Source organism: Diplotaxodon limnothrissa, linkage group LG22 (genome assembly GCF_057381915.1).
Source record: "Diplotaxodon limnothrissa isolate DT_005_m linkage group LG22, D_limnothrissa_male_GT1.1, whole genome shotgun sequence".
Classification (NCBI taxonomy): Eukaryota; Metazoa; Chordata; class Actinopteri; order Cichliformes; family Cichlidae; genus Diplotaxodon; species Diplotaxodon limnothrissa.
This window is the reverse complement of record NC_140616.1, coordinates 6,406,983-6,433,362: the sequence shown is the minus strand read 5'-3', so window position 1 is coordinate 6,433,362 and position 26,380 is coordinate 6,406,983. Positions and strand designations below refer to the sequence as shown.

Here is a 26,380-nt window from a genome sequence, read left to right as displayed (position 1 = left end):
GTGATGAATGTTTTTTACCCTTTTCGTGTCATCACAGCTTCTTTTGTGAGCCTATGCTTCTTTAGCAGGCATGCAGTCTACTCTAATGTCAGCAATGTCCTGTAGATCTGAACTATGATAGCTACTCTAATGTTTAATTTAAATGCATGCATTTTCCAGATGCACGGAGCTGCTTTTGATACAGCTCGGGGGGTTCTATTTTTACCTTTCATTTTTCAGAGCTTTAAATTTTGCATTGTGCGTTTTGAGCATCTGCTGCTTTAGTTATTTTCTTCTAGGCTAGGCTAGACATCTGGATCCAAGCTTTAACGTTTGTCTGTGATGTTGCTTCAAATGCAGTGACGAAGGACTTGATGGTGTGAGATATGATAAGTTCCTGCCAGATGACTGTGGATATGTTGGGAGAGGTGAGCTTAAAAAAAAATACACCCTGGTACTCCCTCTCAGGTGCTCTGGGCCGTTTCCTCCTTCTGCTCACCTTCTCCACTCTCAGCCCCTCCCTCCGACTTGGCCGTATCTGACTCAGCAGTGCCTCTGGAGGCGGTTCCCGGCGATGCAGCACCACGGAGGCTTCCATCAGGGGTCGCAGCTGCGAGCGAGTGAGGATTAGAGATGGGGCTCAAGGCAGAGTCAGGGGTTTGGCTAGCGCTGAGGTCGCCATCAGGGACCACAGTGGCCTCCAAGCCCTCGGAGTGCGATCCTTCAGAGATGGCTGGAGGGGAAGCGGCATTCAGCAGGGGCTTGTGGGAAGCGTAGGTCATCGCAGCATCTGTGTCGCTGTCCAGTGGGAGGCCAGAGCTGGTGAACTCGACTCCGGAGTCACTCATCTCCAAAAAGTTATCTGAGTTGAGAGTGTGGTAGCGGCCTGGTTTGGACACCTCGAGGCCCTGCATAAAAAGAGGCAGAAGAAGATGAAAGGCAAGATAAATATACAATTCAGAAGAGTTAGGATGCAAAGTAAGATGAAAGGAAAGATAAAGGAGGAAAAGAAGAGTAAAAGAGGAGAAAGTAGGACCCAACAAAAGATGAAAGTAAGACAAAGTAAAGTTGAAAAAAACAACAACTAGAAAGTAGAGAGGCGATAAAGCAAAAGAAAGCCAGGTAGAAGGGTAAAGAGGAAAATATTATACAGGGACAGAGGGCTGAGATGAAAAGACAAAAGAAGCAGGAGTCGAAGCGAGTACAAAACAGATACCCCCAACAGGGCGTAGGAGACGAAGGAAGGAGGTGATATAGGATCGAAGAACGGAAGAAAAACAAGTGGTTAAAATTTAGGTCAGAGGAAAAAAGTGAATAATTTATGTACATTTCTCCAACCGTATTTATAGACTTACCTCACCATCTCCTGCAGCCATCCCTACTCTTATGTTACATGGACACAAACAAAGAGGTGCAGCAAAATGATAAAGAAAACACCCGAATAGATCAAATCAGAGTTATACTAAATGTTTGGCCTGTAAGATGTGGGCTACACCTGCTTTCAGTGTTAAATGTAGAAATCACATTTTCATTGTTGTTGTTCCTGAGATTCAAAGCTCTCTGTTGTCACATGCATGTTGATGTAAGACAACAAAACTCAATTTAACATTAACTGTAAGACATGTTTGTAACAATAGACTAAATTTAATTTAAATTTTATCCAGATGCTGCTGCGTTGATTTTTGAAACAACAAATTTAGAAAAGAACTGTAGTTTTATTGTGATATTCCACGTTGGAGAGCAAGAATTCCTGCAGGAGCTTGAATCAACCGTTTTAAAGGACTCCCTGAACCTTGACCACTTCACTTTCTTTACTCCTTTATTGCAGTTATAAACTTGTTCCACTGCCGAGTGCAGCGTGTAAGGTCGATTGCATTTTAATTACTCTTGGCACTGAGGTGACATTTTATAGCAGGTAGTTTCTGAGCAATCTCAAACACAAAGATGGGCAATGATGTTTCTGTCTTTAAATCTTTTTTAATCTTTTTTTGATTAATATATTACTTTGAGCGCAAACTTTTCCAAAAGTACACCAGGTGTTGGACATTATTAAGCTTCAGATTGTTCTCATAATCAAGATCAAGACTTCAGTCTCAGACGATATTGCTCTAATCGTTCTTGTATCTACAGCTCTTATCACTAACAATTATGTAACCTATACAAGCTGATGGTGAAACTCTTCTTCTGTTGACCTATTAGCCTGATTTTCACACCAGGACCAAACAACATCGCACAAAGATAAGAAGCTGGAGCCCAAAAATGCTTATTCATCTGGCTACACACCAGTATTCTTATTATCCTTTATTAGCTGAACAAAAATGCATCTAGTTTTAGGTTTACACTACACAGCAAATCCAGCATGTCCAAATTAACACTGTCGGATTTGATTTCAACACTATTAAAGTGTCTATATGGGTCCACACCAGAGAGTGTTAATTTAACTCTTTTTGGAGAGTTGGTACGTTAACTCTGATTTAGTGTTAAACACCAAATCTGTCTGGAGTTGATAATTTAACACTTGGTGTTAAGAGTTTATATATTAACTCTCAAAGAGTATTTTAGTTTAACTACGTAAGAGTTATCTTCTAATTCATTCTAAAAAGCGGGAATTTTACTGTTCTGAACTTCTAGAAATTTCTTTTGGAAATAAACATTTACTAAAAAGATGCAATGGTTTTTGAAAAACATTTATTCTGAACTGTGCACCACAATTTCAAAACATTTTCTGAAAGATGTAACAGTGTACATGTTCTCACTTTCATTAGAATTTTGTTTATCAAAAGGTCTGACATGGTAAATGCAAATAACAGAATTCTCATCACTTATTTCTTCAATACAATATGCATGTCCTTCATTCATCCCTTTGTGGAACTTCAACGCACTTCTGCTCTCCCCCATATTCCATCTTCACAAGCATATCCTGTGCGGAGATTGAATAAAAATTAGTTGACACTAATTAATGGCACAAATAATCCAGTAAACAATTGCAGCACAGTAAAAAAGAAAAAGGAATCCTCTTTGAGCCATTACTTGTGTAAAGTATTTTCCCAAAAGACAAGGACACAGGCAACAGGTAATACTGAACTAAATGTAAAACCGCAACCTTTTTAATTTTTACCTAAACCGTGTGCACAAAACTCTGGAGGGATCTATGCTAACGTAGAATCCAGTCAGGACGTCTGCTACTGCTGTTTGCTCGTGTTTTTTTTTTATTTTTTTTAATTTTTATTTTATTTTTTATGGGCGATCGTTTTCAGGCTTCAAGCAGCACCATTATACCAACATTTCACATTCTAGACATTGTTTTAGGTGTATTTGACCAAAAGTTTGACTGAAAATTCACATGCAAGCTTTTTTCAAGGCTGTGGTATTTGCCCGCAAACAATACCTTTCAGCTAGCTAAAACAGAATATTATGCTATCACCGAGCAACATGGCTAATGCCTTTCACACAGCTTTGTCTCAACTCCAAAGAGCCACAGAAGTAAAAGCTAATAATAATAATTGAAACAATCTTTGAAAAAATGACTTACCAAGCATAGCAAACAACTCAAATATGTAGAGCAAAATGTTCTGAAACGGCTTCACTTCAGCTTCGATTGGAGCCGTGCTGGGGGCGGAGTCTGTGAATTCACTCTATTGGTGTCATAGCTCCTGTAGGAGTTCAGAGTTAAGAGGTCAAGAGTTAATGTTTCCATTGTAACACCTCCAGATTTGACAGAGAAACACTCATTTTTAACACTCGATTTCAACTACTATCATTTTACACCTCAGAGTTACATTAAAAGAATGTGACTCTGCTTAGAGTAAAATTAACTCTACTTTTGCAAGAAGACTATTAACACCAAAACATTTAACACTTTTGAATTTGCTGTGTAGTCAAAAAAGCAACATGAGTTTTATATCATGAATATTTGAATATGTTCTCCGTCTTTGTTTTAATCCATTTCTCAGCATATAATTTTAAACCTTTACATAACACAAACTTGAGTAGTTGTTGGTTCCTGTTGATTTTAGTCAATGGCAGGGCCGTAATTTGTTTACCGAGTACAAATACGCTCACTTCAACTCCTTAGAAAAGGTTCAGTTTACTACATTATTATGCCAGTGGTCTCAAAAATACAAATAATCAGTGTGTGCACAACACTGTGATCAGTGTCATCATGCTGCAAATGACAAAGCTGCTCCAGGCCAGTTTATTTGCATGCCAGATGCCGGCGTGCAGGTCTGAACTGTTGCTGCAGCCTTACATGACCCTGAGAGCACCACGTCTGAACTTGGTGAAAATGTGACGAGACAAAGATCAGCTGCTCCAACCTGTACCTCTCTGCCAGCCATACAGCTGCATCCCAGGAAAATCTGGAAACACTGTCAGAGCAGAAAAGGCCCGAGATACTCAGGGTCGATGTAATCATCACTGGCAGCCACAACCAATGACCACTGCACAGCTGCAGGCTATACCCAGGAATGCAGAGCAATTCCTTAGCAGCTAATCCTTACACTTGTGCACTGCACAGATGGCTGACTGCTTGCTTCACATCCACAGACCATCATGTTAAATGTCTCATATATATTTTTTTTATAGTGTTGGTCTATAAAATCTAATATAGCTCAAACTTTGAATACGAAAGTTAAAAAGTTAACACGCCACAAAGTTCTCCAGCTGGTCGTGGGGATTGTACAGTTTTATGAGCACGTAAGAACCATGAGAGTGAATAAAGCTCAGCTGTGCAACAAACTTGCCCATTGAAAGCCAAGATGTGAATCATCTTTCTCTTCATCTGTCTTTCAGATTATGTGTTACTATGTTGATGCATGGTTATTAAAATATCTATGAATTTGCAGCTAAAAAACCAAGTTTGAAGCTGTGATCTTTTAATTTCTGCTATGTTTTATTTATCATTTTAACATGTTTTTGCATTTTAATGGCTTTTTGTTTCCACCACTGACCTTGATGGTGACCTCTGTGCTCTCCATGGGTTTATCACACATCGACTGTGTCAGCGATTCCTCGGTGAACCTGCTGTAAGCCTCACGAACCACCTGCAGACACACACACACAGAAAGACACATACAAACATGCAGGATGCATGTAAAAATCGACCCTCAACAGCAGCTGTTTACACATCGTTTCATCATACATGTTTTACGTTACTACAGGACAATGACACACATACACAGGCTACATTTAACTGCACAGAAAGCTCCTAAACAGATTAAAAAGGATCCTTGTGTGACATGACAGAGAGCACTTCTTTGTCTTCATGTCAGGGATGGAGGTTGAGAGGAAACAGAGCCCAGGGGGGAGTTACAATATTTCACAAGTGCCTATTCACTTCAACTGCAGGGAAGACAGCATGGGGGCAGATTGAAGATACAGTAGATGGACTCAAGGTGCACTCTGAAAGTTTTAAAAAGGACAAGAAAGAGCCAGATGGATGTGCTAAAAAAGAAGGTAAAGCAAGAAAAATCGGGATGAGTGGAGATGTGTACAAGAAAAGTGTGAAGGCGTAAACAGGAGAGGTCTGTGCATTTTAAATAAACTGTCCATTAGTCAGCACAGTGGAGGGATAAGGACACAGACAGGGAACGGTGTGGATTACAGTCGGCATTAAGCAAACGACTGACTTTGTGCTTAGAGAGAGAATCCTGCTGAGGAGGCTGTGCAGATAAAAAAGATTAACTTCAAGATCCTTTATTAATTAAATAAAATCATACTTGATTAAAACTTGGTTGGCATCCACTTCAAGGTAGTCTTTCTGGTAAAGCTGGTACTCTTTTGCTTATTTTTTCAGCTCCCACAGGAACACCTGTTCTGATCACTTCAACTTGTGGTTTTATAGTGTGCACCGTATCTCTTCTAATAAAATCTGGGAGACGGATGCAAAGCTGCAAAAAGCCAAATCTGCCAAGAGCAATGGGCGGGCTAAACATGGAGGACTAAACATTTCCACCTTTTTATTGCGCTGTGTGTCAGCAATGACGTGACGTGGCACAGTGTGACTCGAGGAATTCATGGTTCATCAAACAGTTTAGAAATGTATGAGAACATGACCTTCAAGAGTATAAAGAAATTTTATTGCTTTAAAAGTTACTGTTATGGTTGGACTCGCAGAACTTTTTTATCATGCATGGAAATTTACTGTTGTTTGTTCTGTGGTGTTTGAAGGGTAAATGATTGAAGGAGCACACTGCTTGTCTCCAGTTTACAAAATTTAAAAAAAAAATTCCTTTAAAATATCCGCTAAACATAAAAAGGATGAAAACTTTGACTTTTTTTTAACTTTTTTTGAATAAATGCAGCTGATATGTTAGCAAGAAGTTCCATATCTGATGTCTTTTTACCAGCGAGGGAAGCAAAGAAGTAGTACAAATAGAGGGGGAGGAGGGAGCTGGAAAGATAAACATGGTATTTGACAGACAGCAAGCAGGAGTAAGATAAACGTCAGTAAATGTGACAGAAGAGACTTAAAGTGGAAGAAATAATCAGCAGATAGTGAAGATGTAGAGAGGAGAGCAGGACGGTGAGATGGATGTAATAAAATGCAAAGGATGAGACAGGCGGTCAGGTGAGGTGATGAGTCAGGCGTGATTGATCTGAGCTTCATGTCGGTCTCTTGGGTTAAGTCTCGAAAGGTTGCTGACATCCTCTCACGCACGTCTGAGATCTAACAGCTACAAGAAAATCCATAACAGCGAGGCCGCCTGCTGTCATCTCAACCTCGGCTGTCAACACGCAAACACACATCAAGCTCACACACAACACCACAGCTTTAACACACATTAGAGATTAACACAAATGTACAGTACATCACTGGTGATCACAAACAAAACGTTAGGACTCACAAACATACACTCAGAAAAAGTAACCGCACAGAGACAAATACAGTGAGGGCTGGAAGGCTCTGCTGCTTTAACATTTCTCCCACAATCATCAGTAATCATGAAAAATTGAAATAATCACAGGTCAGGATGTGTTTTATTGGTAAATATTTGTTAGAAAAGGTGCAGGGAAATAAATGCAGGACGGCCAGGAGAGCACATCAGGGGAGAGGGGCTGAGATAAAGACTAAAGGGAGGGCACGACTATATAAGTACAGAGATAAGATACAGGTGAAGATAAATACGCTGAAACTTTGAAATAATATTCTAAACTTGAATGAACGAGGCAGAGGGAAACCCAGAAGGCTTGAAGACACAGACAAAACTGAGGGAAAGGAAAGAGCAGGGAAATACCGATAACATCATCAAGTCATAAACCACAAACACAACAACACAATCACAAAAATCAAAAACGTCAAACACAAGGAAAGCAAAGAAATCCAAACTCAAAAGCAACTCAAATTTTTAACGTCCTGATTAAAACTGAAGCAACAGCAGCTGATATTTATTTAACAGTAGTGAGCTGTAACAGTGACTGTAGTGTAAATGTAGTTAAAATAAACAGAGTGAGAAGAATCACCCTTTGATGGAAACTTAATTAAGGCTAAATTAAGGATGTTTTTTTATTTTGAAAAGCATCCATGACGCGGTATTTTTAGCCATCTTTGGTGAGCAACTTCAGAGCTTTTGTCCAAGCAGCTGACAGATTTTTTTAATTAACACTTTAAGAAGTGATATTGCTCCATAGCGCCTTAAATCTGTAAAGTCTCAAATGACTTTTTGCAGCTTTAAGTTGTAACTGTGAACAGCGTCGAAACTATTTCTTGTTTTTTGAATTGGAGGGAAACGAGTTTCCCCAATTTGGATGAAAAAAGTGTCCAACATATTCTAGTTGAAATTACATATTGCTTCATAAAGAGAGTGAGTTTTTGTAATATGTAGCATATTTTTAGAAAACCTATGTTCTTGTAATGCATAACTTTACTGTTTTAAGCCTAAATTGAGACTTGAAACAGTTTTACATGAGAACATTTCTTGGAAGGATTGTTAGATGTTAGATAATAAATCATAATTGAATGTTCCACATAATTTGTTTCTTGGAAAATGGAGGGTTCAGGCCAGCAGCCTGCTATTTATCTGTTAAAACCAGGGGAGAGTTAATCCTTTTAGGAGCTTGGCTTCGAGGCATAGCCTGAACTTATAAAGAGGAGTAAGACTGTAGAAAGACCGAGAATCACAGCTGTGGTTTTTTGTGTGAAATCCTGTTACAATCACATTTCCTGTGCATGTAAAATATGTGATAAAGGAAAAGTCTTGACCTGATTCACGCTTGTAAGATTTCTTTCTTTCTTTCTAAGGAGGAATTCCCCCGACAGGATCCAGAACACAGCATTTAACCATTTTTAAACTTGTTATACATAAATAAATGAGCAGAATGTTACACAATAAAACAATGTTTTTTAATAAGACTTTAAATCAGATCACTTTACAAACCTGATAGATTACCCAATAAGCACACAAACACATGCTTAACTTGATTTACCTGTGACCTGGAAAATTACAGACTTTTTCACTGTATTGCAGTTTTGTGTCTCTTTGAAAACACTTTCTAATTTACAGCTTGTCACATCCTGATACAGGAATCCATTTTTTATTGAACTTTTAACCAGGGCAAATATGATTGTTGAGATTTTTCCGATGCACAGGGAATTATAAGAAAAAAACTGCATCAGGAGAGAGGCAGGAGACAGCACCAAGGCAGGGTCTCCAGAAGGAGTTGAGGGGATAGAAAGAACTCTTTCATTTAACCTTTTCTGTCACTTTTTGGTTTGATTTATGTGTTAGAGCTACTGGGTTACCTTTATGAGCAGCCTCCATTTTCACTACGTAAAAATATAAATATTGGGCGATCGTGGTTCAAGAGTTGGGAGTTCGCCTTTTAATCGGAAGTTTGCCGGTTCGAGCCCCGGCTTGGACATTGTGTCCTTGGGCAAGACGCTTCACCCGTTGCCTACTGGTGGTGGTCAGAGGGCCCGGTGGCGCCAGTGTCCGCCAGCCTCGCCTCTGTCAGTGCGCCTCAGGGCAGCTGTGGCTACAATGTAGCTTGCGATCAACAGTGTGTGAATGGGTGGATGACTGGATGTGTAAAGCGCTTTGGGGTCCTTGGGAACTAGTAATGTGCTATACAAATACAGGCCATTTACCATAAAGTTTAAAAAAAAAACTTCTGTGACAGCTGGGATCAGCTCCAGCCGCCCACAGACCAGAGCAGTTAAGAAAATGTATGTATAAGACCGAGCTCTATTAGTAAGAAGTGTTATGGATTATTTAATATTTTATAATGAAAAACAAAAGTCAAAGCCAAATTATAACAACAGTTTAATGTGAAAATAAGAAACTTACTTGTGAATAATGTACGGTAAGCAACTGGAAGAATAACGACCGGGCATCAAGTGATAGACTAATTTTTCATGACTGGTGTCATTAAGGAGTAAATGTAAAAGCAGCAAATAAATGGGGGGTGTCTCACATCATGTCACATTTTAATTTATTACTTTGCATCACTCGAGAAAAATGAACACATAACACTGAATGCAGATAAACACGCACACATTAAAAGGAAACAACTGACACACACACACACACACTTTCTGGGCTGTTTGGCTGCACAGGTAAAATTCTCTACACAACAACAAACAAACAAAATACACATACAATGCACACAACTCTTCAACACTGCCTTTCTGTTAGCGACTAAAACACACAAACAGCACGTACACCCACAAATATTACACTGCATATTTACCTTGTGATTCACGCCACACTATAAAACACCACCGAAGAAGAAGAAACGTGTGCACGCTTAGCTGGCTGGGTTTTACACTAGCAGTGAAGCTTCAGTATGAGCAGTTATCATAACCACACTGTTTATGAGTAACTGCAGTGCTCTGAGGTTTTACCAGCAGTGGGGGAGAGAAGAAGCGGAGGGACGGAGCGGGAATATTTCACTGATGCTGGAACCAAAGCGCCACACGTGATATCAGCGTGACTTTCTCAAAGTTAGAAATTCCCAGCTGAAGTTACGCCAATATTGAGGAGGTTAAAGCCATCTCAACAGGTCATTCAATCACTATACTGAAGTTTAAAGATCCCCTCCAGACATGTGTGCAGACTCTGTTTAAAAGAATGATTCGAGTCCGAGTTTTTCCCTTAAAAAAAGGTTAATTAGCCTCCTGGAAATGCCTAAAATGACATAGTCGCCCTCCGTCTTAATGGGAAATCCTGAATTTATGAATACGCAAATGTCTTCCGCTTCAAAATTGTAATACTTTTGGCCTATAAGGTGTCTCCTATACACCACTGAAGGGTTATTTTCAATATATGTGCAAATCAAACCTCAAGTTTCCACATCATGCTAGTGAAAGTCATCTATTGAACCACAGCTAACTTCTAGTGTAGCATCATCATTCCTGCTTGAACACCTTAAAGTTATATTTCCAGACAAACTTTGAACACTGGAGGCAGAGCCACTAGTGAAAATAAAATTTCTGAGTGGAGGGAAACTTTAAAAAAATCAAAGTTTTTTTTTGTTAAAGCAAGTAAAGCTGTTTCTGTTGTTCCCAAACTCAGATGGAGCCAAGCAGAAACAGCCCTCCTCTTCATCAACTGAGATTATTACTTGTTTTAAAAAACTTGAGACTTAATAATGGATTAAATGACTTGTTAAAATGGGCATTTCTGGTGTTTGCACCCCGACCTGGCTCAAAACTGTGACTGAAATCCTGCAAGACAATTCCTAAAGTTGACTGAGCTGTGAAACCTGAATATGATATAACATCTAAACTGATTTTCTTAATTCAAATCTCAGTTTTTGAAAGTAAAAACAGAGGAACTGCCTAATTTTGTAGGACCACTGTGGAATATTGCATTCTTTACCCCATTAATGTAGAGCAATCAAACTCCATCCACATAATAACCTTATAAAGTGAATTAAAAAGGATGCAGCTCAGTCACATGACTGCTGAAAGTCTGCAAGGATCACAGAAACAGTTTGTTCCAAGTCGTAGAGCCAGATCCACTTACGGTAATTTATCGACTTTTTGTCAAATTAGGTCTTCGATCAACCTCTGCTTGTTCATTAGGATTGATAGCAGTTTCTCTCGTGTCCAGGATTTATCGAGTGTGCCAGTGCTCAATATCTTTAATGGCTTCATACAATCTCAAACACACTGAACACATCGTTTTTGAAACTGTCACCAATGGTCGGGTCGCACAAAAGCCAGTTGATCAAGGAACTTATTTGCCACAAAAGCAACACATCTGTTCAGACACCAAAACGAAGAAGGGGGAGCAGCAGTAAAAGAGGCCAGAACGCAATTCTCTCACCAAGAAGAGGCTCCGTGTGAGGCTCCTTAAAGTAAGAGGGAGAAAACGCAACGCACATGCATCAGCGTTAGCCGGGCCAAGAAATCAGAGACATCCAGCTGAGAGCATGAAGGCCTCTATTCACGCTCATACTTTCAATTCACTAAACACTCATGAAGCTGAAGCAAGATAAACAACATTAATGCACCATAACAGTTTTCAATCTAACATCTTAAATATTTTAAAAAACACAGAGAGCATAAAAACCAATGCGTGCATTTATGTTTCTGTGATGACTGGAAGATACCTCATATTTTTATTTTTGTCACATTGTCATTGGTTAGTAAAGCTAAAATGTATTTGTGGATTGGGGATCGTGCAGTAAATGCAAAAAAACCCCGCCTACATGGGCTAAAGACATGTCACCTAATCTACAAATAAAAAAAGTAACTGAAATGTGAAGCAGCGCTAAGATTAAGCCATAAAACATTTAGATTTTTGATGAGAATCCAGCTTAAAATGCAAAATCCGAAACATTAATTATCCATCCATCGTGACACAACTGTGAATTTAGCCTTTCCATTAAGTAATTAATGTGACATATTGTTATTGTAAACATTTGGTATCCTCTAATAGGATCTGCAGGGCCATCAGTCTCTGTGGCTGTAGCTGGTTTGTTTACAATGAGTGAGCCATCTGCCTGCAGCAGGTTTTTAATTGGTCCAATCGGTGTAAAGGATCATTTAATGGGGATTCTGGGCAGCAAAGTGTTAACGCTCTACTAGTTTTAATGACCTCACAGTCAGCTTTTAGTTAAAACAGTGAAAAACTGTTATTTTCTGTCTAAATTAGTTTGAAGCTGAACGATTATCCCTGCCAACTATTTTTAATTACATCAAAAGACTGAATTCTTATTTCTTCATTTATCAGGCAGACTGATTTAAGCATTCACTGCCTTTTCTATTAAATGCTCATAAAATTGATCTGAACATTTTCCTCAAACAGTTTGGTTGCTCATATCGAACCGGCGTCCCCTCGGCACAGCGATCAATTTCTGAGCGTGATGTTTAGGTGCTTTCTATAGGCGAGTCATCTGTTTGGTGTGTAATGGGGTTTTAATGGGAATCCATAAATTCACTTGATTAACAAACCGCCTCCTGGGGACGCCGGGTGAGCAGCCGGGGTTAACTGTCAACTCTTCTAAATCATCCAATCCGTCAGTTGATCAGCCGGTAATGAGCAGGTGAATCAAAGAAAGCGAGGATTTTAAAGAGCTGATTGGAAAACAGTCACCAGTTTGTTTTTGTCTCTGCAGGCTCAGCATAATTAAAATATATTTTATTCAAAATTGACATTTCAAGAATGAGAAACAAAATAATAACCACAGCTCAAAAAGGCTTTGTGTTATAACTACTTTTTAAAAACAACACAGACTCTCTAAAGGCTGATTAATGGCACTAAATTACTATAAATCATGAACAAATCAACTGAAAATCAAGTTTTTTTACCTGGTGGGTTCTAAACAATTTCTGCTCCAATTAAGAGACATTTATTATGGATTTGTCTTTTTTTTTTAATTATTAAAATGAAACTAATCATGAGTATCCTGCACAGTGCAGTCTCTAAAAAAATACCACAGCCCAGAGGCATAAAACTCTGTGCAGACTCACAAATAAAACTGTGTGAATGCCCACAGCAGAAAAGCATATTTATAAAGGCATCTGTGCTCTTTTACATTCTTAGTCATTATGAAATGTTATGCACATGCACAAGCCTCATTTTGGTTCTGGTCTTTAGCAATAAATTCATCATTAACATATAAAAGTCACTCTTTGCACCTCAAGCTATTAATGAAGCAATTAAAAAATCATTTGAAGAAGAAGAGGTGGAGAAAAGGAGATGTGGATTCACTGGTCTCACTTCTGCAACTGTGCAGTTCAGAGCAAAGGACTCTGGCAGAGGTCGGTAAGTATGTAAGCTACAGCTGTGTGCAGTACCCAGAATTCATCAGTGAATAAGAATAAGAATCGTATGATAACAAGAAATGGAAGTAAAAATCACAGTTTTGCAGTATCAGGCCTGACTTGCTACTTGCTCCAAAATCATATGTATACATGGTCCGATGTCTTTATGTATGTCTTAATTTATCAAAACTAGTTTTTGTGTGTATGTGTATTTATGTTTATAAAAAAGGTGTGCATGTTTTTTTCTATGTTATTTAAATTCGGGGTCCTTTTGTCTGTGTCAGCATCCCTGGATATCAGTTTTGGGAATGTTCCTTTGTAGTTCAATTCCACTGAGTCGTCCTCAGCAATGGTGATCTGTTTAATTTGGGTGTGAACATGTTTGCCTGGTGCAGCACTGGAGGGGAGGAAGCTGACCAGCTGACCATCTTCACTCCCACAGCAGGAGCAGGACCGTCTGCCTCTCCCTCCCATCACAGACATCACTGTCCTGCTGCTCACTTTCTTTTACACCACCAAGAGAAATAAAGAACTAAAGATGGGGGTTACCTGTCTGAAAGCCTCGCCGTCACTCTTGCCAGCCTGCTGAGCAATAAGCGTCAACTTCTTGTTCTTCTCGTTCCTCTTATGTACTTTATAGATGCAGGACAGCAGGCACGCCAGCAGCATGAGGGCAACCAGGCCCAGCAGCGCGAGGATGGCCAGAGTCAGGGGAGGCAGCTTGTAAGCTGAGCGAGACAGACGAGGACGGGTAAGGAAAAAACAACCATGGCGAGTAATAATGAGTCTTCTGTGACAACAGGAATGATGCTTCAAAACCCTGAAAGAACAGATATCAGCTTTCATCTCTGCCTCCTTTAAATCTCATCATTTTCTGCTGTTAACACGTCAGTCATCCGTGCACATGTGCCGGCAACATCGCCCGCATAAAACTGATAAGAAATAAATAAGCATTTAACATCGTGAACTATAATACAGAAAAACACAATTGCAGAGCCATGATAAATATCATGCGTTTTCTCCTCAGCAGGAATTAAACGATCAGATGTGGGGATTTAAGGTGCTCTTATCCACTTGCATTTATTATATTTATAAATATTACTCACAAATGTTAAACTGGAAGTATTAAAGTAAAATGTCACTAATTTATTTATTATTCATTGGTTTCTGCTCTTCTGACTCCCTTTGTATTACACTTTATATAAAAATAGAAATACATCGAGGGCACGCAGGCACATAAATGTCAGCAGCCTGCAGTGTTGTACATCCTTCAGCATGTTATTGCTTAAATTATTAATATTTATGACTACACTGTGACACAGAAAGACCAGCTTCAGTGTCTGCTCTTTAAAAAAGGGAAAATCAGAAATGAATGTATAACAGCTGTATGTAGCCTCTGGACCTGAAATGCTAAGCTGCAAAAAATGCAGAAAAAATGCTTTTTTCATTTCCAGCAGGGGGCGACTCCTCTGGCTGAGGAAACTATCTCACAGCTCAGTTCATCTATGACTCAGCAAACACTTTCCTAATGAGTTTTTGATTTGAAATGCTAGCTTCAAGTCTTATTTAATACAACACGAGGTTCTTTTGTAATCTACGGTCCCATTAGCTGCAAAAAAGCTGGAAATGATTTCAGGCATCATTTGTCCTTCATTTATCAGTCAGAGGCACTTTCCTCTCTCTGTATTGATTCTGATGCTCCAACTTCTCAGCGTGAGTTTGAATACGATAAAAGTTTGATGGTAAGCCCGGTGCTCTGTCTCTCTTTGCTTCCAGCCTTTGTTCATGTAGTTCATGTTGTATTACACTGACTTGCAAACATGCTAGCAGCCCTCTCTGTGTCTTTATTTGCATTTTTACAATACAAAAATTATGCTAATTAGTTTATTATGCTTGTTAGCCAACAGCAATACAGAGCATGTTGTTCATTTAAGTGTGTTTTTTCACTTACGGGCTACATCTATGTAGACAGCAGCTACAAGATGCCCAGCCAGGTCTGTCACACTGAAGACGCCCGAGTCAGACACTTGGACCTTCTTCAAGGTGAGATGTGAACCCTCCACGTTCACCCTGCCCTCCAGCAGCGGGTCCATCGGCGTCACCACAACCCCCTCGTCCACGATGGCTCGGCCCCGACTGTCTGATTTGGGCTTGAAGACGACGTTGACGCTGGAGTAGGGCAGGTGGAGCTGCATGTTGAAGTTGTCTCCATAGGCGAGGTGCTTGAAATACAGGTGATCTGTGGCAGACCAAAAAACACACATAGTTCTGTGTGTGTGTTCAGAGAAATTTAAACTTGATTTAACCTGTTGGAAGACTAATTTTTCTAAATGCAGCAAATATAAAACTTAAATCTGATGCTGCTCACCACAATAGCATAAACACAGGATATAAATGTGTCACCACAAACGTAATCATATGATTCTAAGCCAGCCTGCATTAGTGGGGGTCTGTGGATGCCCTGCTGTCCTAACCCAAGACAAGGGGTCAGCAAAATAGTTGTCTTTAAAACAGACCATTGTGCTGCACTGGTGAAAATTACATGTAAACATGTGGAAATGTTTAATAATAATAAAACAGGGATGTTTTCCCAGATTATCTTTAGGCCAGTGAGACCCAGGGTTGTATGTCTTTTGGACTTTTTAAAATCTTATTAAACAATATTCAGTTCAATTAAATTCAATTTTATTTATACAGCACCAAATCACAACAACAGTCGCCTCAAGGCGCTGTACCTATTACAGTAAGGCAGACCTTACAGTAATACGTACAGAGAAAAAAACAACGATGACCCCCTACGAGCAAGCACTTTGGCGACAGTGGGAAGGAAAAACTCCCTTTTAATAGGAAGAAACCTCCGGTAGAACCAGGCTCAGGGAGGGGCGTGGCCATCTGCTGCATGGGATGAGAGAAGGAAGACAGGATAAAAGACATGCAGTGGCAGAGAGCCAGAGATTAATATCTGTTTGGTTTTCTGTTTGAGTCTTTATGTCTTACATTATCTTTTTGTTTCTTACGTTTAGTTACAGTTACTGCTCGTACAAAAGTATTAGTTTCCTCGGGTTCTTCTTTTGTTGACTTCTCATTTTGAGTTTACTGTTGTGTCTTCAGTTTCCCTGTTTAGTTCCTTTCTGTTTTAGTTTGTTAGTTAGTTGTGTTTTAAATTTAGTTTTACTTCACTTGTGTCGTTCTCCTGATTACTTTCACCTGTGCTTTGAGGCTCAGCTGTGTCTAACTCCATGATTAACCCTCAGTGTCTGTGTTTATATAGCCCCAGTTTCCCTTCGTCCTTTGTATCAGCAACTGTTAATTTTCCCTCTTAGGTTCCTGCAATTGAGTGTGTTGAACATCTGTTTTGCATTTTGAGCCTCATTTATGAACTATGACATTCCTCCAAATAAAAAAATTTGTTTTCACTTTATTATTTTGTGTCTGTGAGTCCTGCGTTTCAGTTCCCTTTCACACCCCCGACAAACAGCAGTGGGCAGGAAGGACCCCACTCTGACTTGGTGGAGCACGGAGAAACTATTGAGTATGAAGCAACATATCAATCATTCATTCAATGAGTCTGCTGCACTGAGGCTGGACTGAAACATGGGATGAACTGATTAGAGGTTAATGAGTTTGGTTAATGAAATTTGGTGGACATTCATCCTCCCAATGAGATAAATTACTCATGACATTGAAACACAAAACCACACAGTTATGAAAAAGAACATCTATATTACTCATAATAAAGTCTCCCACGAGGCTTAGCCGTATATTGTTATAATACTAGTTAATTAAAATGGTACATAACTACATTATCTGCATGAAAGTATGCAAATGTTGGCATTTAGCTCAAAGACCAGCCTCACAGAAGCTCTCGTGTTGCTGTAGAAACTCAGCGGTGTTTTAATTTCAGTGATATTTATCAGTCTTCAGTTGTAATATTTTGGCTCTGTAACCTTCACCAAAGTAAATGTGTTTTTGATTGAGCTCAGAATCCCTATAGGTGGGTTTAACCTTTTTTAATATATTTAATAAAGACTTTGACCTTTTCTGAGATTAAGGATTTTAAGACAGTGGCACTCAGCCAACATGACCATTTAGCGAAAATCTAGGAAAACCTGAAAAGCACAAAAAGCAAATCACTTATTAAAAACTATGGAGGCTTTAATAAATGACGGGCACATCGAGCTACTCAGCTACTTAACCTCTAGAGACCCTTTTTCTGGTTCCAGGACATATTTATTAAGAGAAAATTGGAGACTGCCAATCACAACACAATAACTGAGGAGGCCATCTGTTACTACTGTGACTGCAGTAAACACAGGATTGAGTGCTTTTTATTTCCTCAGGAACATATCAGAAGAGCTGAAGTTAAGACTTGATTAAAAGCAGGTTCAGTAACACCAGCTGAATGATTGTCTCGTGGCTTTTTTGTCACTTTTGATTAGGTAGAAAAATATTGCAAAAACTTTATAATCTCTATTTCAAATCACACTCTGAACTAACAATATTTAAAATTAGCCTTACTGTGCATCAACAGTTTTTTTCTTGCATAGAGCCCAAGGTTACTTATTTTTACCTGACACTTTATTTTATTGACTAAATTTGATTTTTTTCTCCTCAGGCAAAATTTTATAAGTGTAGCCTTAGGCTTGTGTGGTTAAGAACTACACACACAAACCCCAGTTGGGGGCAGAGTCACTGCAGGTGGGCCAAGCAGAAAAAATAATACATGAAGTGTAAATACGTTCAGGGAAAATAAACAAGAGCTGTGGTAGAATTTAAGTAAAATACAAAGAAAAGAGCTACTGACTGACAGGAAGTCAGAGGCACAAAGCATCTGCACGCACACAGAATGACTCACTTTAACACCGAGTGATCGATTAAAGCCGACAGGATGCTGTAAAGCTCAGATCTTCACTTACCTCTGACATTCAGGCAGGTCCGAATCTTGACTTTGCCCTCGCTGTCTTTTACTGTAAAGCTGCCTTCATCTGTCATCCTGACCGAGTGCAGCACCACACGCTTCTCCGACACGCTGAGGCGTTTCATGTATTCTTCTGCCAACACACCCGTCTGGTCGTACAGCACCACAGGTGGAGGCTCGGTTGTGTACTGCGTCTCTGACTGATTAAGTTGAGACGGACTGGGCCTAAAAATTGTGAAAAATCAGAATAATACAGAACAGATAAAGTAACACAGTGACTGCGATTAAGGATGTTTCCAGAGATGTTAACCGCCCTGTTTCTTCTTCTCTTTATTAATTCATTTCTGGCTTATTTCAACACGCAATAGATGTAGCACAGAAGGAGCTGGAGAGCAGCCTCTGTATGTGTTTTATTGTTATTCCTTTGTGTGTTTCTAGTCGTCCCCTCTCTCTGTCATGTGTGTCTTTCTGGTTTATTTTTGGTAACTGTTTTTCTTTGTATGTCTTCTGTGCTTTTACTTAATGTTTCCCTGGATGTTCCCACCTGTTTCCTAATGTGTGATCAGTCCTCTGTGTATACAGCCCTTTGGCCTTTGTCACCCACCCATCTGTTATCTCTAGATTTCTGCTTTGTGTTCCCTTTTTCTAGATTTTATGGCTTTTGTTTTTAACCATTTCCAGGATCTTCTCATCACACATTCAAAACATTCAAACAATCTGTAAAGAAAATGATTCCAGCTTTGGTACTGATTAACTCTGATGACCATACCTGAACTCCAGGGTGATGGGTCCTTTAATGTTGCTAAGATGGATGTAGTAGGTTTCTCCGTATTTGACAATTTGCTCCAAGGCGCAGTCTGATCATCGACACACAGAACAAACAGTCAAAGATGAGAAATTTGTCATGTTGTGGCGAAAGTCACCTCAGTGTAAATATTAAACTCTCAGGAGAAATCTCAGTGAGCCCAACCCTCTCATGTCCTCCTTCACTACATCCATGAATGCTCGGTGTCATCTTCCTCTTTTCCTCCTGCCTGGCAGCTCCATCTTTACCATTGTCTGTCCAGCATATCTACTATCTGACTTCTGCACGTGTACAAACCATCTCTTGTTTCTCTGACTTTGTCTCCACCTGCTTAACCTGAGCTGTTCCACTGATCTCCATCTGTGCCACCTCCACCTCTGGCTTTTGTCTTTTTGTCAGCTCCAAACAAAACCCAGCAAACACACCACCTCTCGCTATCATCTTCACTCTTGCTGCTATCCTTTAGTCATAATCACTCCTGACACTCGTCTTCACCCTTCACTCCACCCTGTCAGCGCTCTCTTCTCGCCTCTCTTCTGCACTATTGTCAACATGGGTCCTGTATCTTCATGTACGTAAAGCACAGTGTGTATCTTATCAAGCTTATGTCAAGTAAAGTCACTTTTATTTACAAAGCACATTTTTAAAAATGAGATGCCCCAAAGCACTTTTGAGTCATCTAACATGACGTGTTGCGTTTCCTTTTAAGATGGTGACTAATTTGTATTTTCTGGCTTCCTGCAAGTAAAACCTGGTCTTCTTTGTGTGTTTGAGTTGAACAATCTTTGCTGTAAGACAGGTGAAATTTAAAAAATCAAGACCGATCATAGAGGACATTTATAATTTCTTTCACGGTTATACTGCCGGCCTGCACAGAATGTCTCTTTCATATTTCGTATCTCTTGTGTCCAGCATTTTTCCTGTTTCCAAACCACATTTTAAAAAATCTAACTTAAAGCACATGAAGAAGACAGAGGGAGGCTTACCCTTGACGATGAGTTTGAAGTGCCTTTCAGTGTTCGGATTGTTTGTGTCCTTGATGATGTACGTGCCCTCGTTCTGCTCCTGCACGTCCTCCAGCACCAGGTAGCCCAAAGTGTTGGAATAGGAAATGTTGTGATTCACCACTTTCCCCGCTGTGATCAGCGGCATGTCGTAGGACTCGCTGGTCGCAGATTTAAAGATGACCTCGCTGCCATTCCCGCGTGGGACATCGATGTGGACGTCCTCGCCAAAGAAAGCTGTCCTGTGTTCCGTTTTTACTGGTAGAAGCAATCAAGATGTTTTTATTAGATATGTTGAATTACTCTTTTTGTTCGTTTTTAGACTTGGTTTTAACCTGAAAGCACAAACACTCTTTCTTTGTCATGTATATAATATAATAATCCTCAAAGAGCGTTCTCAGGCGTGCATTAACATCCAAACAACCATTTTTACCTTTTGCAGATGCTGGCAGGACTGTGGGAAAACAACAAAAGATTAGTTTAAAATGAGTTTATTTGAATGCGCGTTTCTTTTTAGTCTGCTGGATTATACAAAAACCTTTAAATCATTTCCTTTGTTCCAAGTGAAAAACCACACAGCTTCCGCAGAAAGCATTAAAGCATTTGAAATGTAAATGCCGCCAATAATGACAGCTAACAATAGACTGGATGCAAAAACAAAGAGCCAGATTCTTCATTACAGGCGAAATGAAAGGAAATAAGTGGAAATTAACTAGATCACAATGTGTTTTAGCTTCTTTGGTGAGGCTTTCACAGCATCCATGCTAATCACCCAGTTAAAACAAATGTGGTTTTGCAGGAAGTCTGTTTCAACAGTTCATCTATCTAAACTCTCTCCCTGGTGACTGATTATGTTCTTGCTTACCCGTGCAGAACAGGACGCTGAGCACTGCGGCGCCGATTACTTTCATCTTGAACAGTTGATCTGTACACAAAAGAGAAGAGAAACCCACAGACAATACAAAACAAATTAAAAAAGGCTTTTTATAGCAGGATCGTGGCTCCAGGTTTTTAAAAAAAGCAACATTTCCCATATGGTAATTTTATTTGACAAGATATATTTGTTAGCTTCTGTGTTTAATTTAGAAACACCTCGCTAAGGTAGAAGCATGCCAACTTCAATTTTTGTCCTCAAGTTGAGGAGAAGCACCCAACCCCGCCCACCCCTAAATTCTCTACACCGCTGTGCGGCATTGAGGAGCTTTTCGCAAATTAGCTCGGTAAATATCTAAGAGTAGACTTCCGCCAACACTCTTTGGCAAGAAAACCTATAGTGCTGTTGCAAAGTCAAATATATTATTAAGTCAAGTTTTATAGATAAAGTGTCTTCAAGACAAAAACGTGATGTTGTGCTGCGCGAGCTGAACAGCGGCTCCTCGTGTCTCCCGTGGTGCTGGGAGATAATCGGCTTTCCACTCACGACACAGGATCACAAACTGCAACGGAGGACGAGGGGAGGAATCAAGAGGAGAAAAAAGATGAAGAGTAAATGAAGACAAAGTAGGAGATATTTAAATGCAAGAGTGCACAGCCACTACTTTGGGATGATGAGCTGGACAGGAGCCAGCTGGCACGAGGGGACTGACCTTTAGCTGCAACTGCACCGGCTTACACTAAGCAGTAGTAGCATAGTTATTAAGGTGGGATAATTAGATGAAAGATTAAGACAGACACGATGAAACAGCTAGAAACAAAAAGGAGTAGAAAGATTAACAACTTAAACTGGTTCATGCAAAAATCTAATGAACATTTAGGGATGTAGAGACGATCAAGACGACTTACTGAAGCTTAAACTGAGAATCAGAATGAAGAAGAACTCTGACAGTCGGCTCGCTTCAGCATTTTGCATGAACAACATGAAACCACGGTTTCCATCGTGTCTTTTATCTGTGGTTCAGGGTGGTGGTGGGGATTATAGTTTCTTATCAGCCTTATCAGCCTCCCTGAGTATTGTTTCTGACTATGTCCATCTCTTACAAGCACAGTGTACCCATCTACCAGCCAGAGAATACACCATGTCACAAAACTGTACTTAAATGGCCTCCACAGTTGCCAGATCTCAATCTTTCCCTTTGGGGTGTATTGAAATGGGAGGATCACATCATGGATGTGCGGACAACAAATCAGGAGCAACTGTGTGATGCTTTCATGCCAACACAGATCAAAATCTCTGAGGAATCTTTCCAGCACCTTGTTGAATGTTTGCTACAAATAATACAGGCAGTTGTGAACGTAAAAATGAGTCTAACCTGATACAGTAAGGTGTGACTAATGATGTGGCCACTGAGGTGTATACTCTGATCTCCACATGGACTACTACAAGTATTACTGACCAGTTGAGCAGGCCCCCATTATTGTAAATCAATGCTAAAAAACAGTAGTCAAGTACTCAGAGTAGCTGTCGTTAAAGTAGGTCTGAATGCTCATTTCCAGCACCTTATACTCATTTTTTAAATTCGAGTGGAGTCCAAAAACAAGCAACATCCCTTACATTATTCACAGGTCAAAATAATCCTTTATCATCTTATGCTGGTGTAGCGCCCCATTATATTCACTGTCTAAAACCAGCTGCTTCAGCTTCTTTAATTTTAAGACCAAACTTCATTTAAGCCACCGTTCTTCTAACTAAATGCCCCTCACAGACAAGAGGTAGGTGCTGCACTATGAGCTCCAGCTACACATGCAGTATTCAGGAGAACGTCAAAGAAGCATTACAGGAGTCACTACTTCATTTTCTTCGTGTCTACAGCCGTCTGTGTCCATCTTATACGCACAACCCTGTTATAAAAGCTAGTAATAATCCTGTCGGGGAACACGACGACATGTGGGTGTAAAAGACTGACATACTGTCGAAGTATTAAATTAACTGCAGATTCACATCAAAGACTTGCATTCATCTACAACACAAATCCACTGTCCTAACACTACACCTGCAATCAGGCTGACACTTGGATGACAATAATCAATCCACCTGCTTCCATCCTTGCCATTGTTTCGACAGCGCTGCTCTAATGGGGCGGCTGACACAACCGACTTCAAAACGCCTGCTCAGCAAAACAAAACACACAAACAGGCGCGGGCTAAATATGTCCGCTTTTAATTTGAAACTTACTGAACCTTCCACATAACTCTGAACAACAAAGACGAAATGAACAGGAATGCCAAATACCTGCTGATAATTCAGTTTTTATTCAAATAAAGTGGTTCTTCCTGCTGATGACAGATTTCAGCCTGCAAAAAGTTATTAAATTTAAAGCAGGTTTCAGAGCTCTGCAGCATATTTGGAAGTATAATTTATTTTCCTGCCTGGATCCAGTTCAGGATGGTGGAAAAGAGGGAATCACGGCATCTTCAGACTGAGAGAACAATAAAATGCCACTGCATTTCTGCCAGCTCCTTCAGACGAGGGATTAGAGTGCTATTTAAAGAAAGAAAAAAAGAGGTGACAGCCCATGCACTTTCCTTCAGCACATCAACACATGTGAGGACATTTCAAAATGACACCCTAGCATTACTGTGGGCAGGAAAACTGTTCCAGAGGCTCTTAGTCCTTTGCAGAAAACACAGTACTCATAGCATATTTTCTAATCGCCGCCCTTTTGAAGCAGGTTTAAATCATCTCACTTTAATGTTCTACAGTGGCATTAGTTTATTGCATGTGTGAGTGCTCATGCTGGGCTGCAGCAAAGACATAAATCACAGGTTTGATTCATTGATTGAGAGGAAGCATGCATCTGACGGGAAAATGACAGGCTGCTGCTGATTACATAAATGTACACATCCACTTTAAAAACATGAAATATCTATTCAGTGAAGTGCGGTGGGAGTAGTGGCTGTGCATGAAACAAAACTCACACCTGACACCACCGGTTTGGATTTCTTCCTAAGTGCAGGTATGATGATGCATTTTCAAGAGTTTCTGGTTTTCTAAACATCTCACTGGCTGCGTCAGAGGAAAGCCATAATAAGCTAAGAAGCCTATTATACAGATGTAATCGTTGTCCTTTGGCTGAGTCTCTCGTGTCCATTTATAGAGGCTGAGTCTAAATGGGGTCATAGCTCTCATGTCTCCTATTATAACTAAAAGGATCAATCAAACTATACAAGGCATAGCATTTAGTGAAGTGCGTATGACACGTCCAGCAGCCGCCCCGCGGTGAGAGGCTCGGAGGGTACATCTTTCCGGCTGATCTCATCAGTCTGACATCAATCGTGACTGACGGATTTAAGAGCCTTTTCCACCTCATCGCTGCTCTCCCACACAAGACGGAGGGCAGCAGCATCATGCCTCCATCCTCCTCCTGTTTCAGTATCAGCTCTCTCATCTCCCACCTTCAATCTGATTCTGGTTTCCTGTTTGTCTTTCTGTACTTCTTATCTTATCTTTAAACACTTTCCCTTCTTTGTCTTCTCTCTCATTAATTATCCTTCTGATTCCTTTCAAGGTTAGTCTGACTCATAAGCTGTGATGATAGTGCACTAATGTCAAATATCCTCCACCTGTACTGAGACAGCAGTGACAGTTTCTCAATAACATCAGAAGAAGTGAAGGTTTGGGGTACCTCGACTCTCAAAAACTGCGTTGTCGCACCAGTGCAAGCACAGGTGGAAATAAGAGGTGGACACAGTGTTGTCCTCCACACTGCATCATATATAACTATATAATAAAAGGTAATATAATCATATGCACTGAAATCTTTAAATATGAATTTGAGACGATAAATCACCTTCATATGCCTCACAGTGTTCCAGAAACCAGTCTGTGATGCTGAGGGTCTACATGCTCGAACCCCAGTGCCCGCCGACACAACTGGTGGGTCCACAGGGGGGCTAAAGCACGTTATCTTTTTTGAGCTGTGCCCAAACAGGCCCCATCTACACTGACCTGGTCACCAGACACCTCTTACAGGCCTGGCTCTGAGAGAGAGAGCCCCAATTTCCCACTTCCAGGCGAGGTTAACCGACACTGAGAACGCTGTTCTGTTTTCCATCGCTCTTTGTCTGATTCCCCCCCTGAGACCAATTTGCTATAACCCCCTTTCACTGCGGTGAGGTGCTGATTTCTCGGGGGGGTTGATCTATGATCTACTATTCTCCAACTCCTTTACTTTGCAAGAAATTAACTTAAGATGCTATAAAAGGTAAAAGTAGCTTCCACAGAAGTGCAGAAAAGCCTTAAACCTGAATTACTTTTAATGGCCAGCAGGGGGCGACTCATCTAAACTTCCAAAGAAGGCTTTGTAAAAACAGCTCTCTGTTAGCTTGCTCCACAATCTCAGTAGACATTTTCCTGATGACTTCATAGGCTCTCTCAGTGGTTTCAGGTCATACTGAGTGAAACTTGAAGTTTGGGGTTTTTTAAGCTTTGGTCATTATTAGAGGTAAAAGTTGATGTGCACTCCTGACATCCACTTTCAAAACACCAAGATGGGAACAGAGAAAATGCTTAACTTCCTAATGACACTTCCCTTACTTATGAGTGATGGTGGCTGCATGCATCTTTTATACTGACAATGCTGGGAATGCATGTTTATGGAGGTCAGCTGTGATGGTTATAACTCGATGACTTTTCAATTTTCAAGTGCTATTTTTTCCTAGTAGCATTTTCCTATTTCCTACCTGCCACACCTAAGTGGTACCTGGTCCCTTCTGCACCACCTGAAAATGCTGAACATCACTGATGTTCAGAATGCTAATCCAAAGCTTCTCCCTTGTACCCATTTTCCAGTCAGAGTGATCAGCAGTGGAACTTCAAATCTAAAGATGCTGCACCTTCAAGATTGGCTCCACTCTGTGGACTTGCATGTACTCTCTTCTGCACCTCCACCCCCATCCCCCCTTTAACCCCTCCTTATACAGCTCACAAAGCCAGAAGCAGCAGCTGGTGCAGCCAAGGGTGTGTCACGACCAACACCAGCATGAATGGGACCGGTCCCAATTTGTGTATGTCCAGATAAAATGGAGGGGAGTAAAGGGACAGAGTGAACATGAATGGAGACTCTCTTTGTTTCATTAATTCACAGATGTCAGAGGGGTAACAGTAAACCATCAATTTATGGTTTAAGTAAAGAGTAATCAAATATTGGCACGTCACTTAGAGGAGATTTGTAGCAAAACGAACCCTAATAAGAAGCATTTTTCATAAATATGACGCACAGACCGGTGGCTTGGTTCATGTATTTACCACAAAATAAAAGCAAGGCTTCCCACAGTTCACCACAGCATTTATTCATCCATCCATTTTCTTAATAAAATGTAAATGACTTTTCAGTGACCAATACTTCAGCCCTTCAGCGGGAGGCTGTGGTGTGTGCTATAGTGCATTGCATAACCGTTTCTGCCTGGAAAATACCCTGTTTTCAGACGGGTATTTCCCGAACACAGCACACGATAATGCACCACAGCCAGGGGCAGCACGGGATCATACGCTATACAGCATTTCGAGCGTTAAACCACTTGGCGAT

General features: G+C 40.3%; 1 protein-coding gene across 1 annotated transcript; it reads right to left on the bottom strand.

Moving 5' to 3' along the window:
- Positions 1-443: 443 nt before the first annotated feature.
- LOC146609297 (uncharacterized) lies at positions 444-20,827 on the bottom strand. Its single transcript, XM_085346759.1, has 9 exons — positions 20,782-20,827; positions 20,350-20,370; positions 19,899-20,174; positions 18,877-18,964; positions 18,106-18,332; positions 15,141-15,428; positions 13,739-13,917; positions 4,929-5,021; positions 444-887 (listed from the first exon to the last, which is right to left on the bottom strand). Exons 1-9 carry the CDS (start codon positions 20,825-20,827, stop codon positions 444-446), a joined length of 1,662 nt encoding a protein of 553 aa, XP_085202885.1.
- Positions 20,828-26,380: the final 5,553 nt, after the last annotated feature.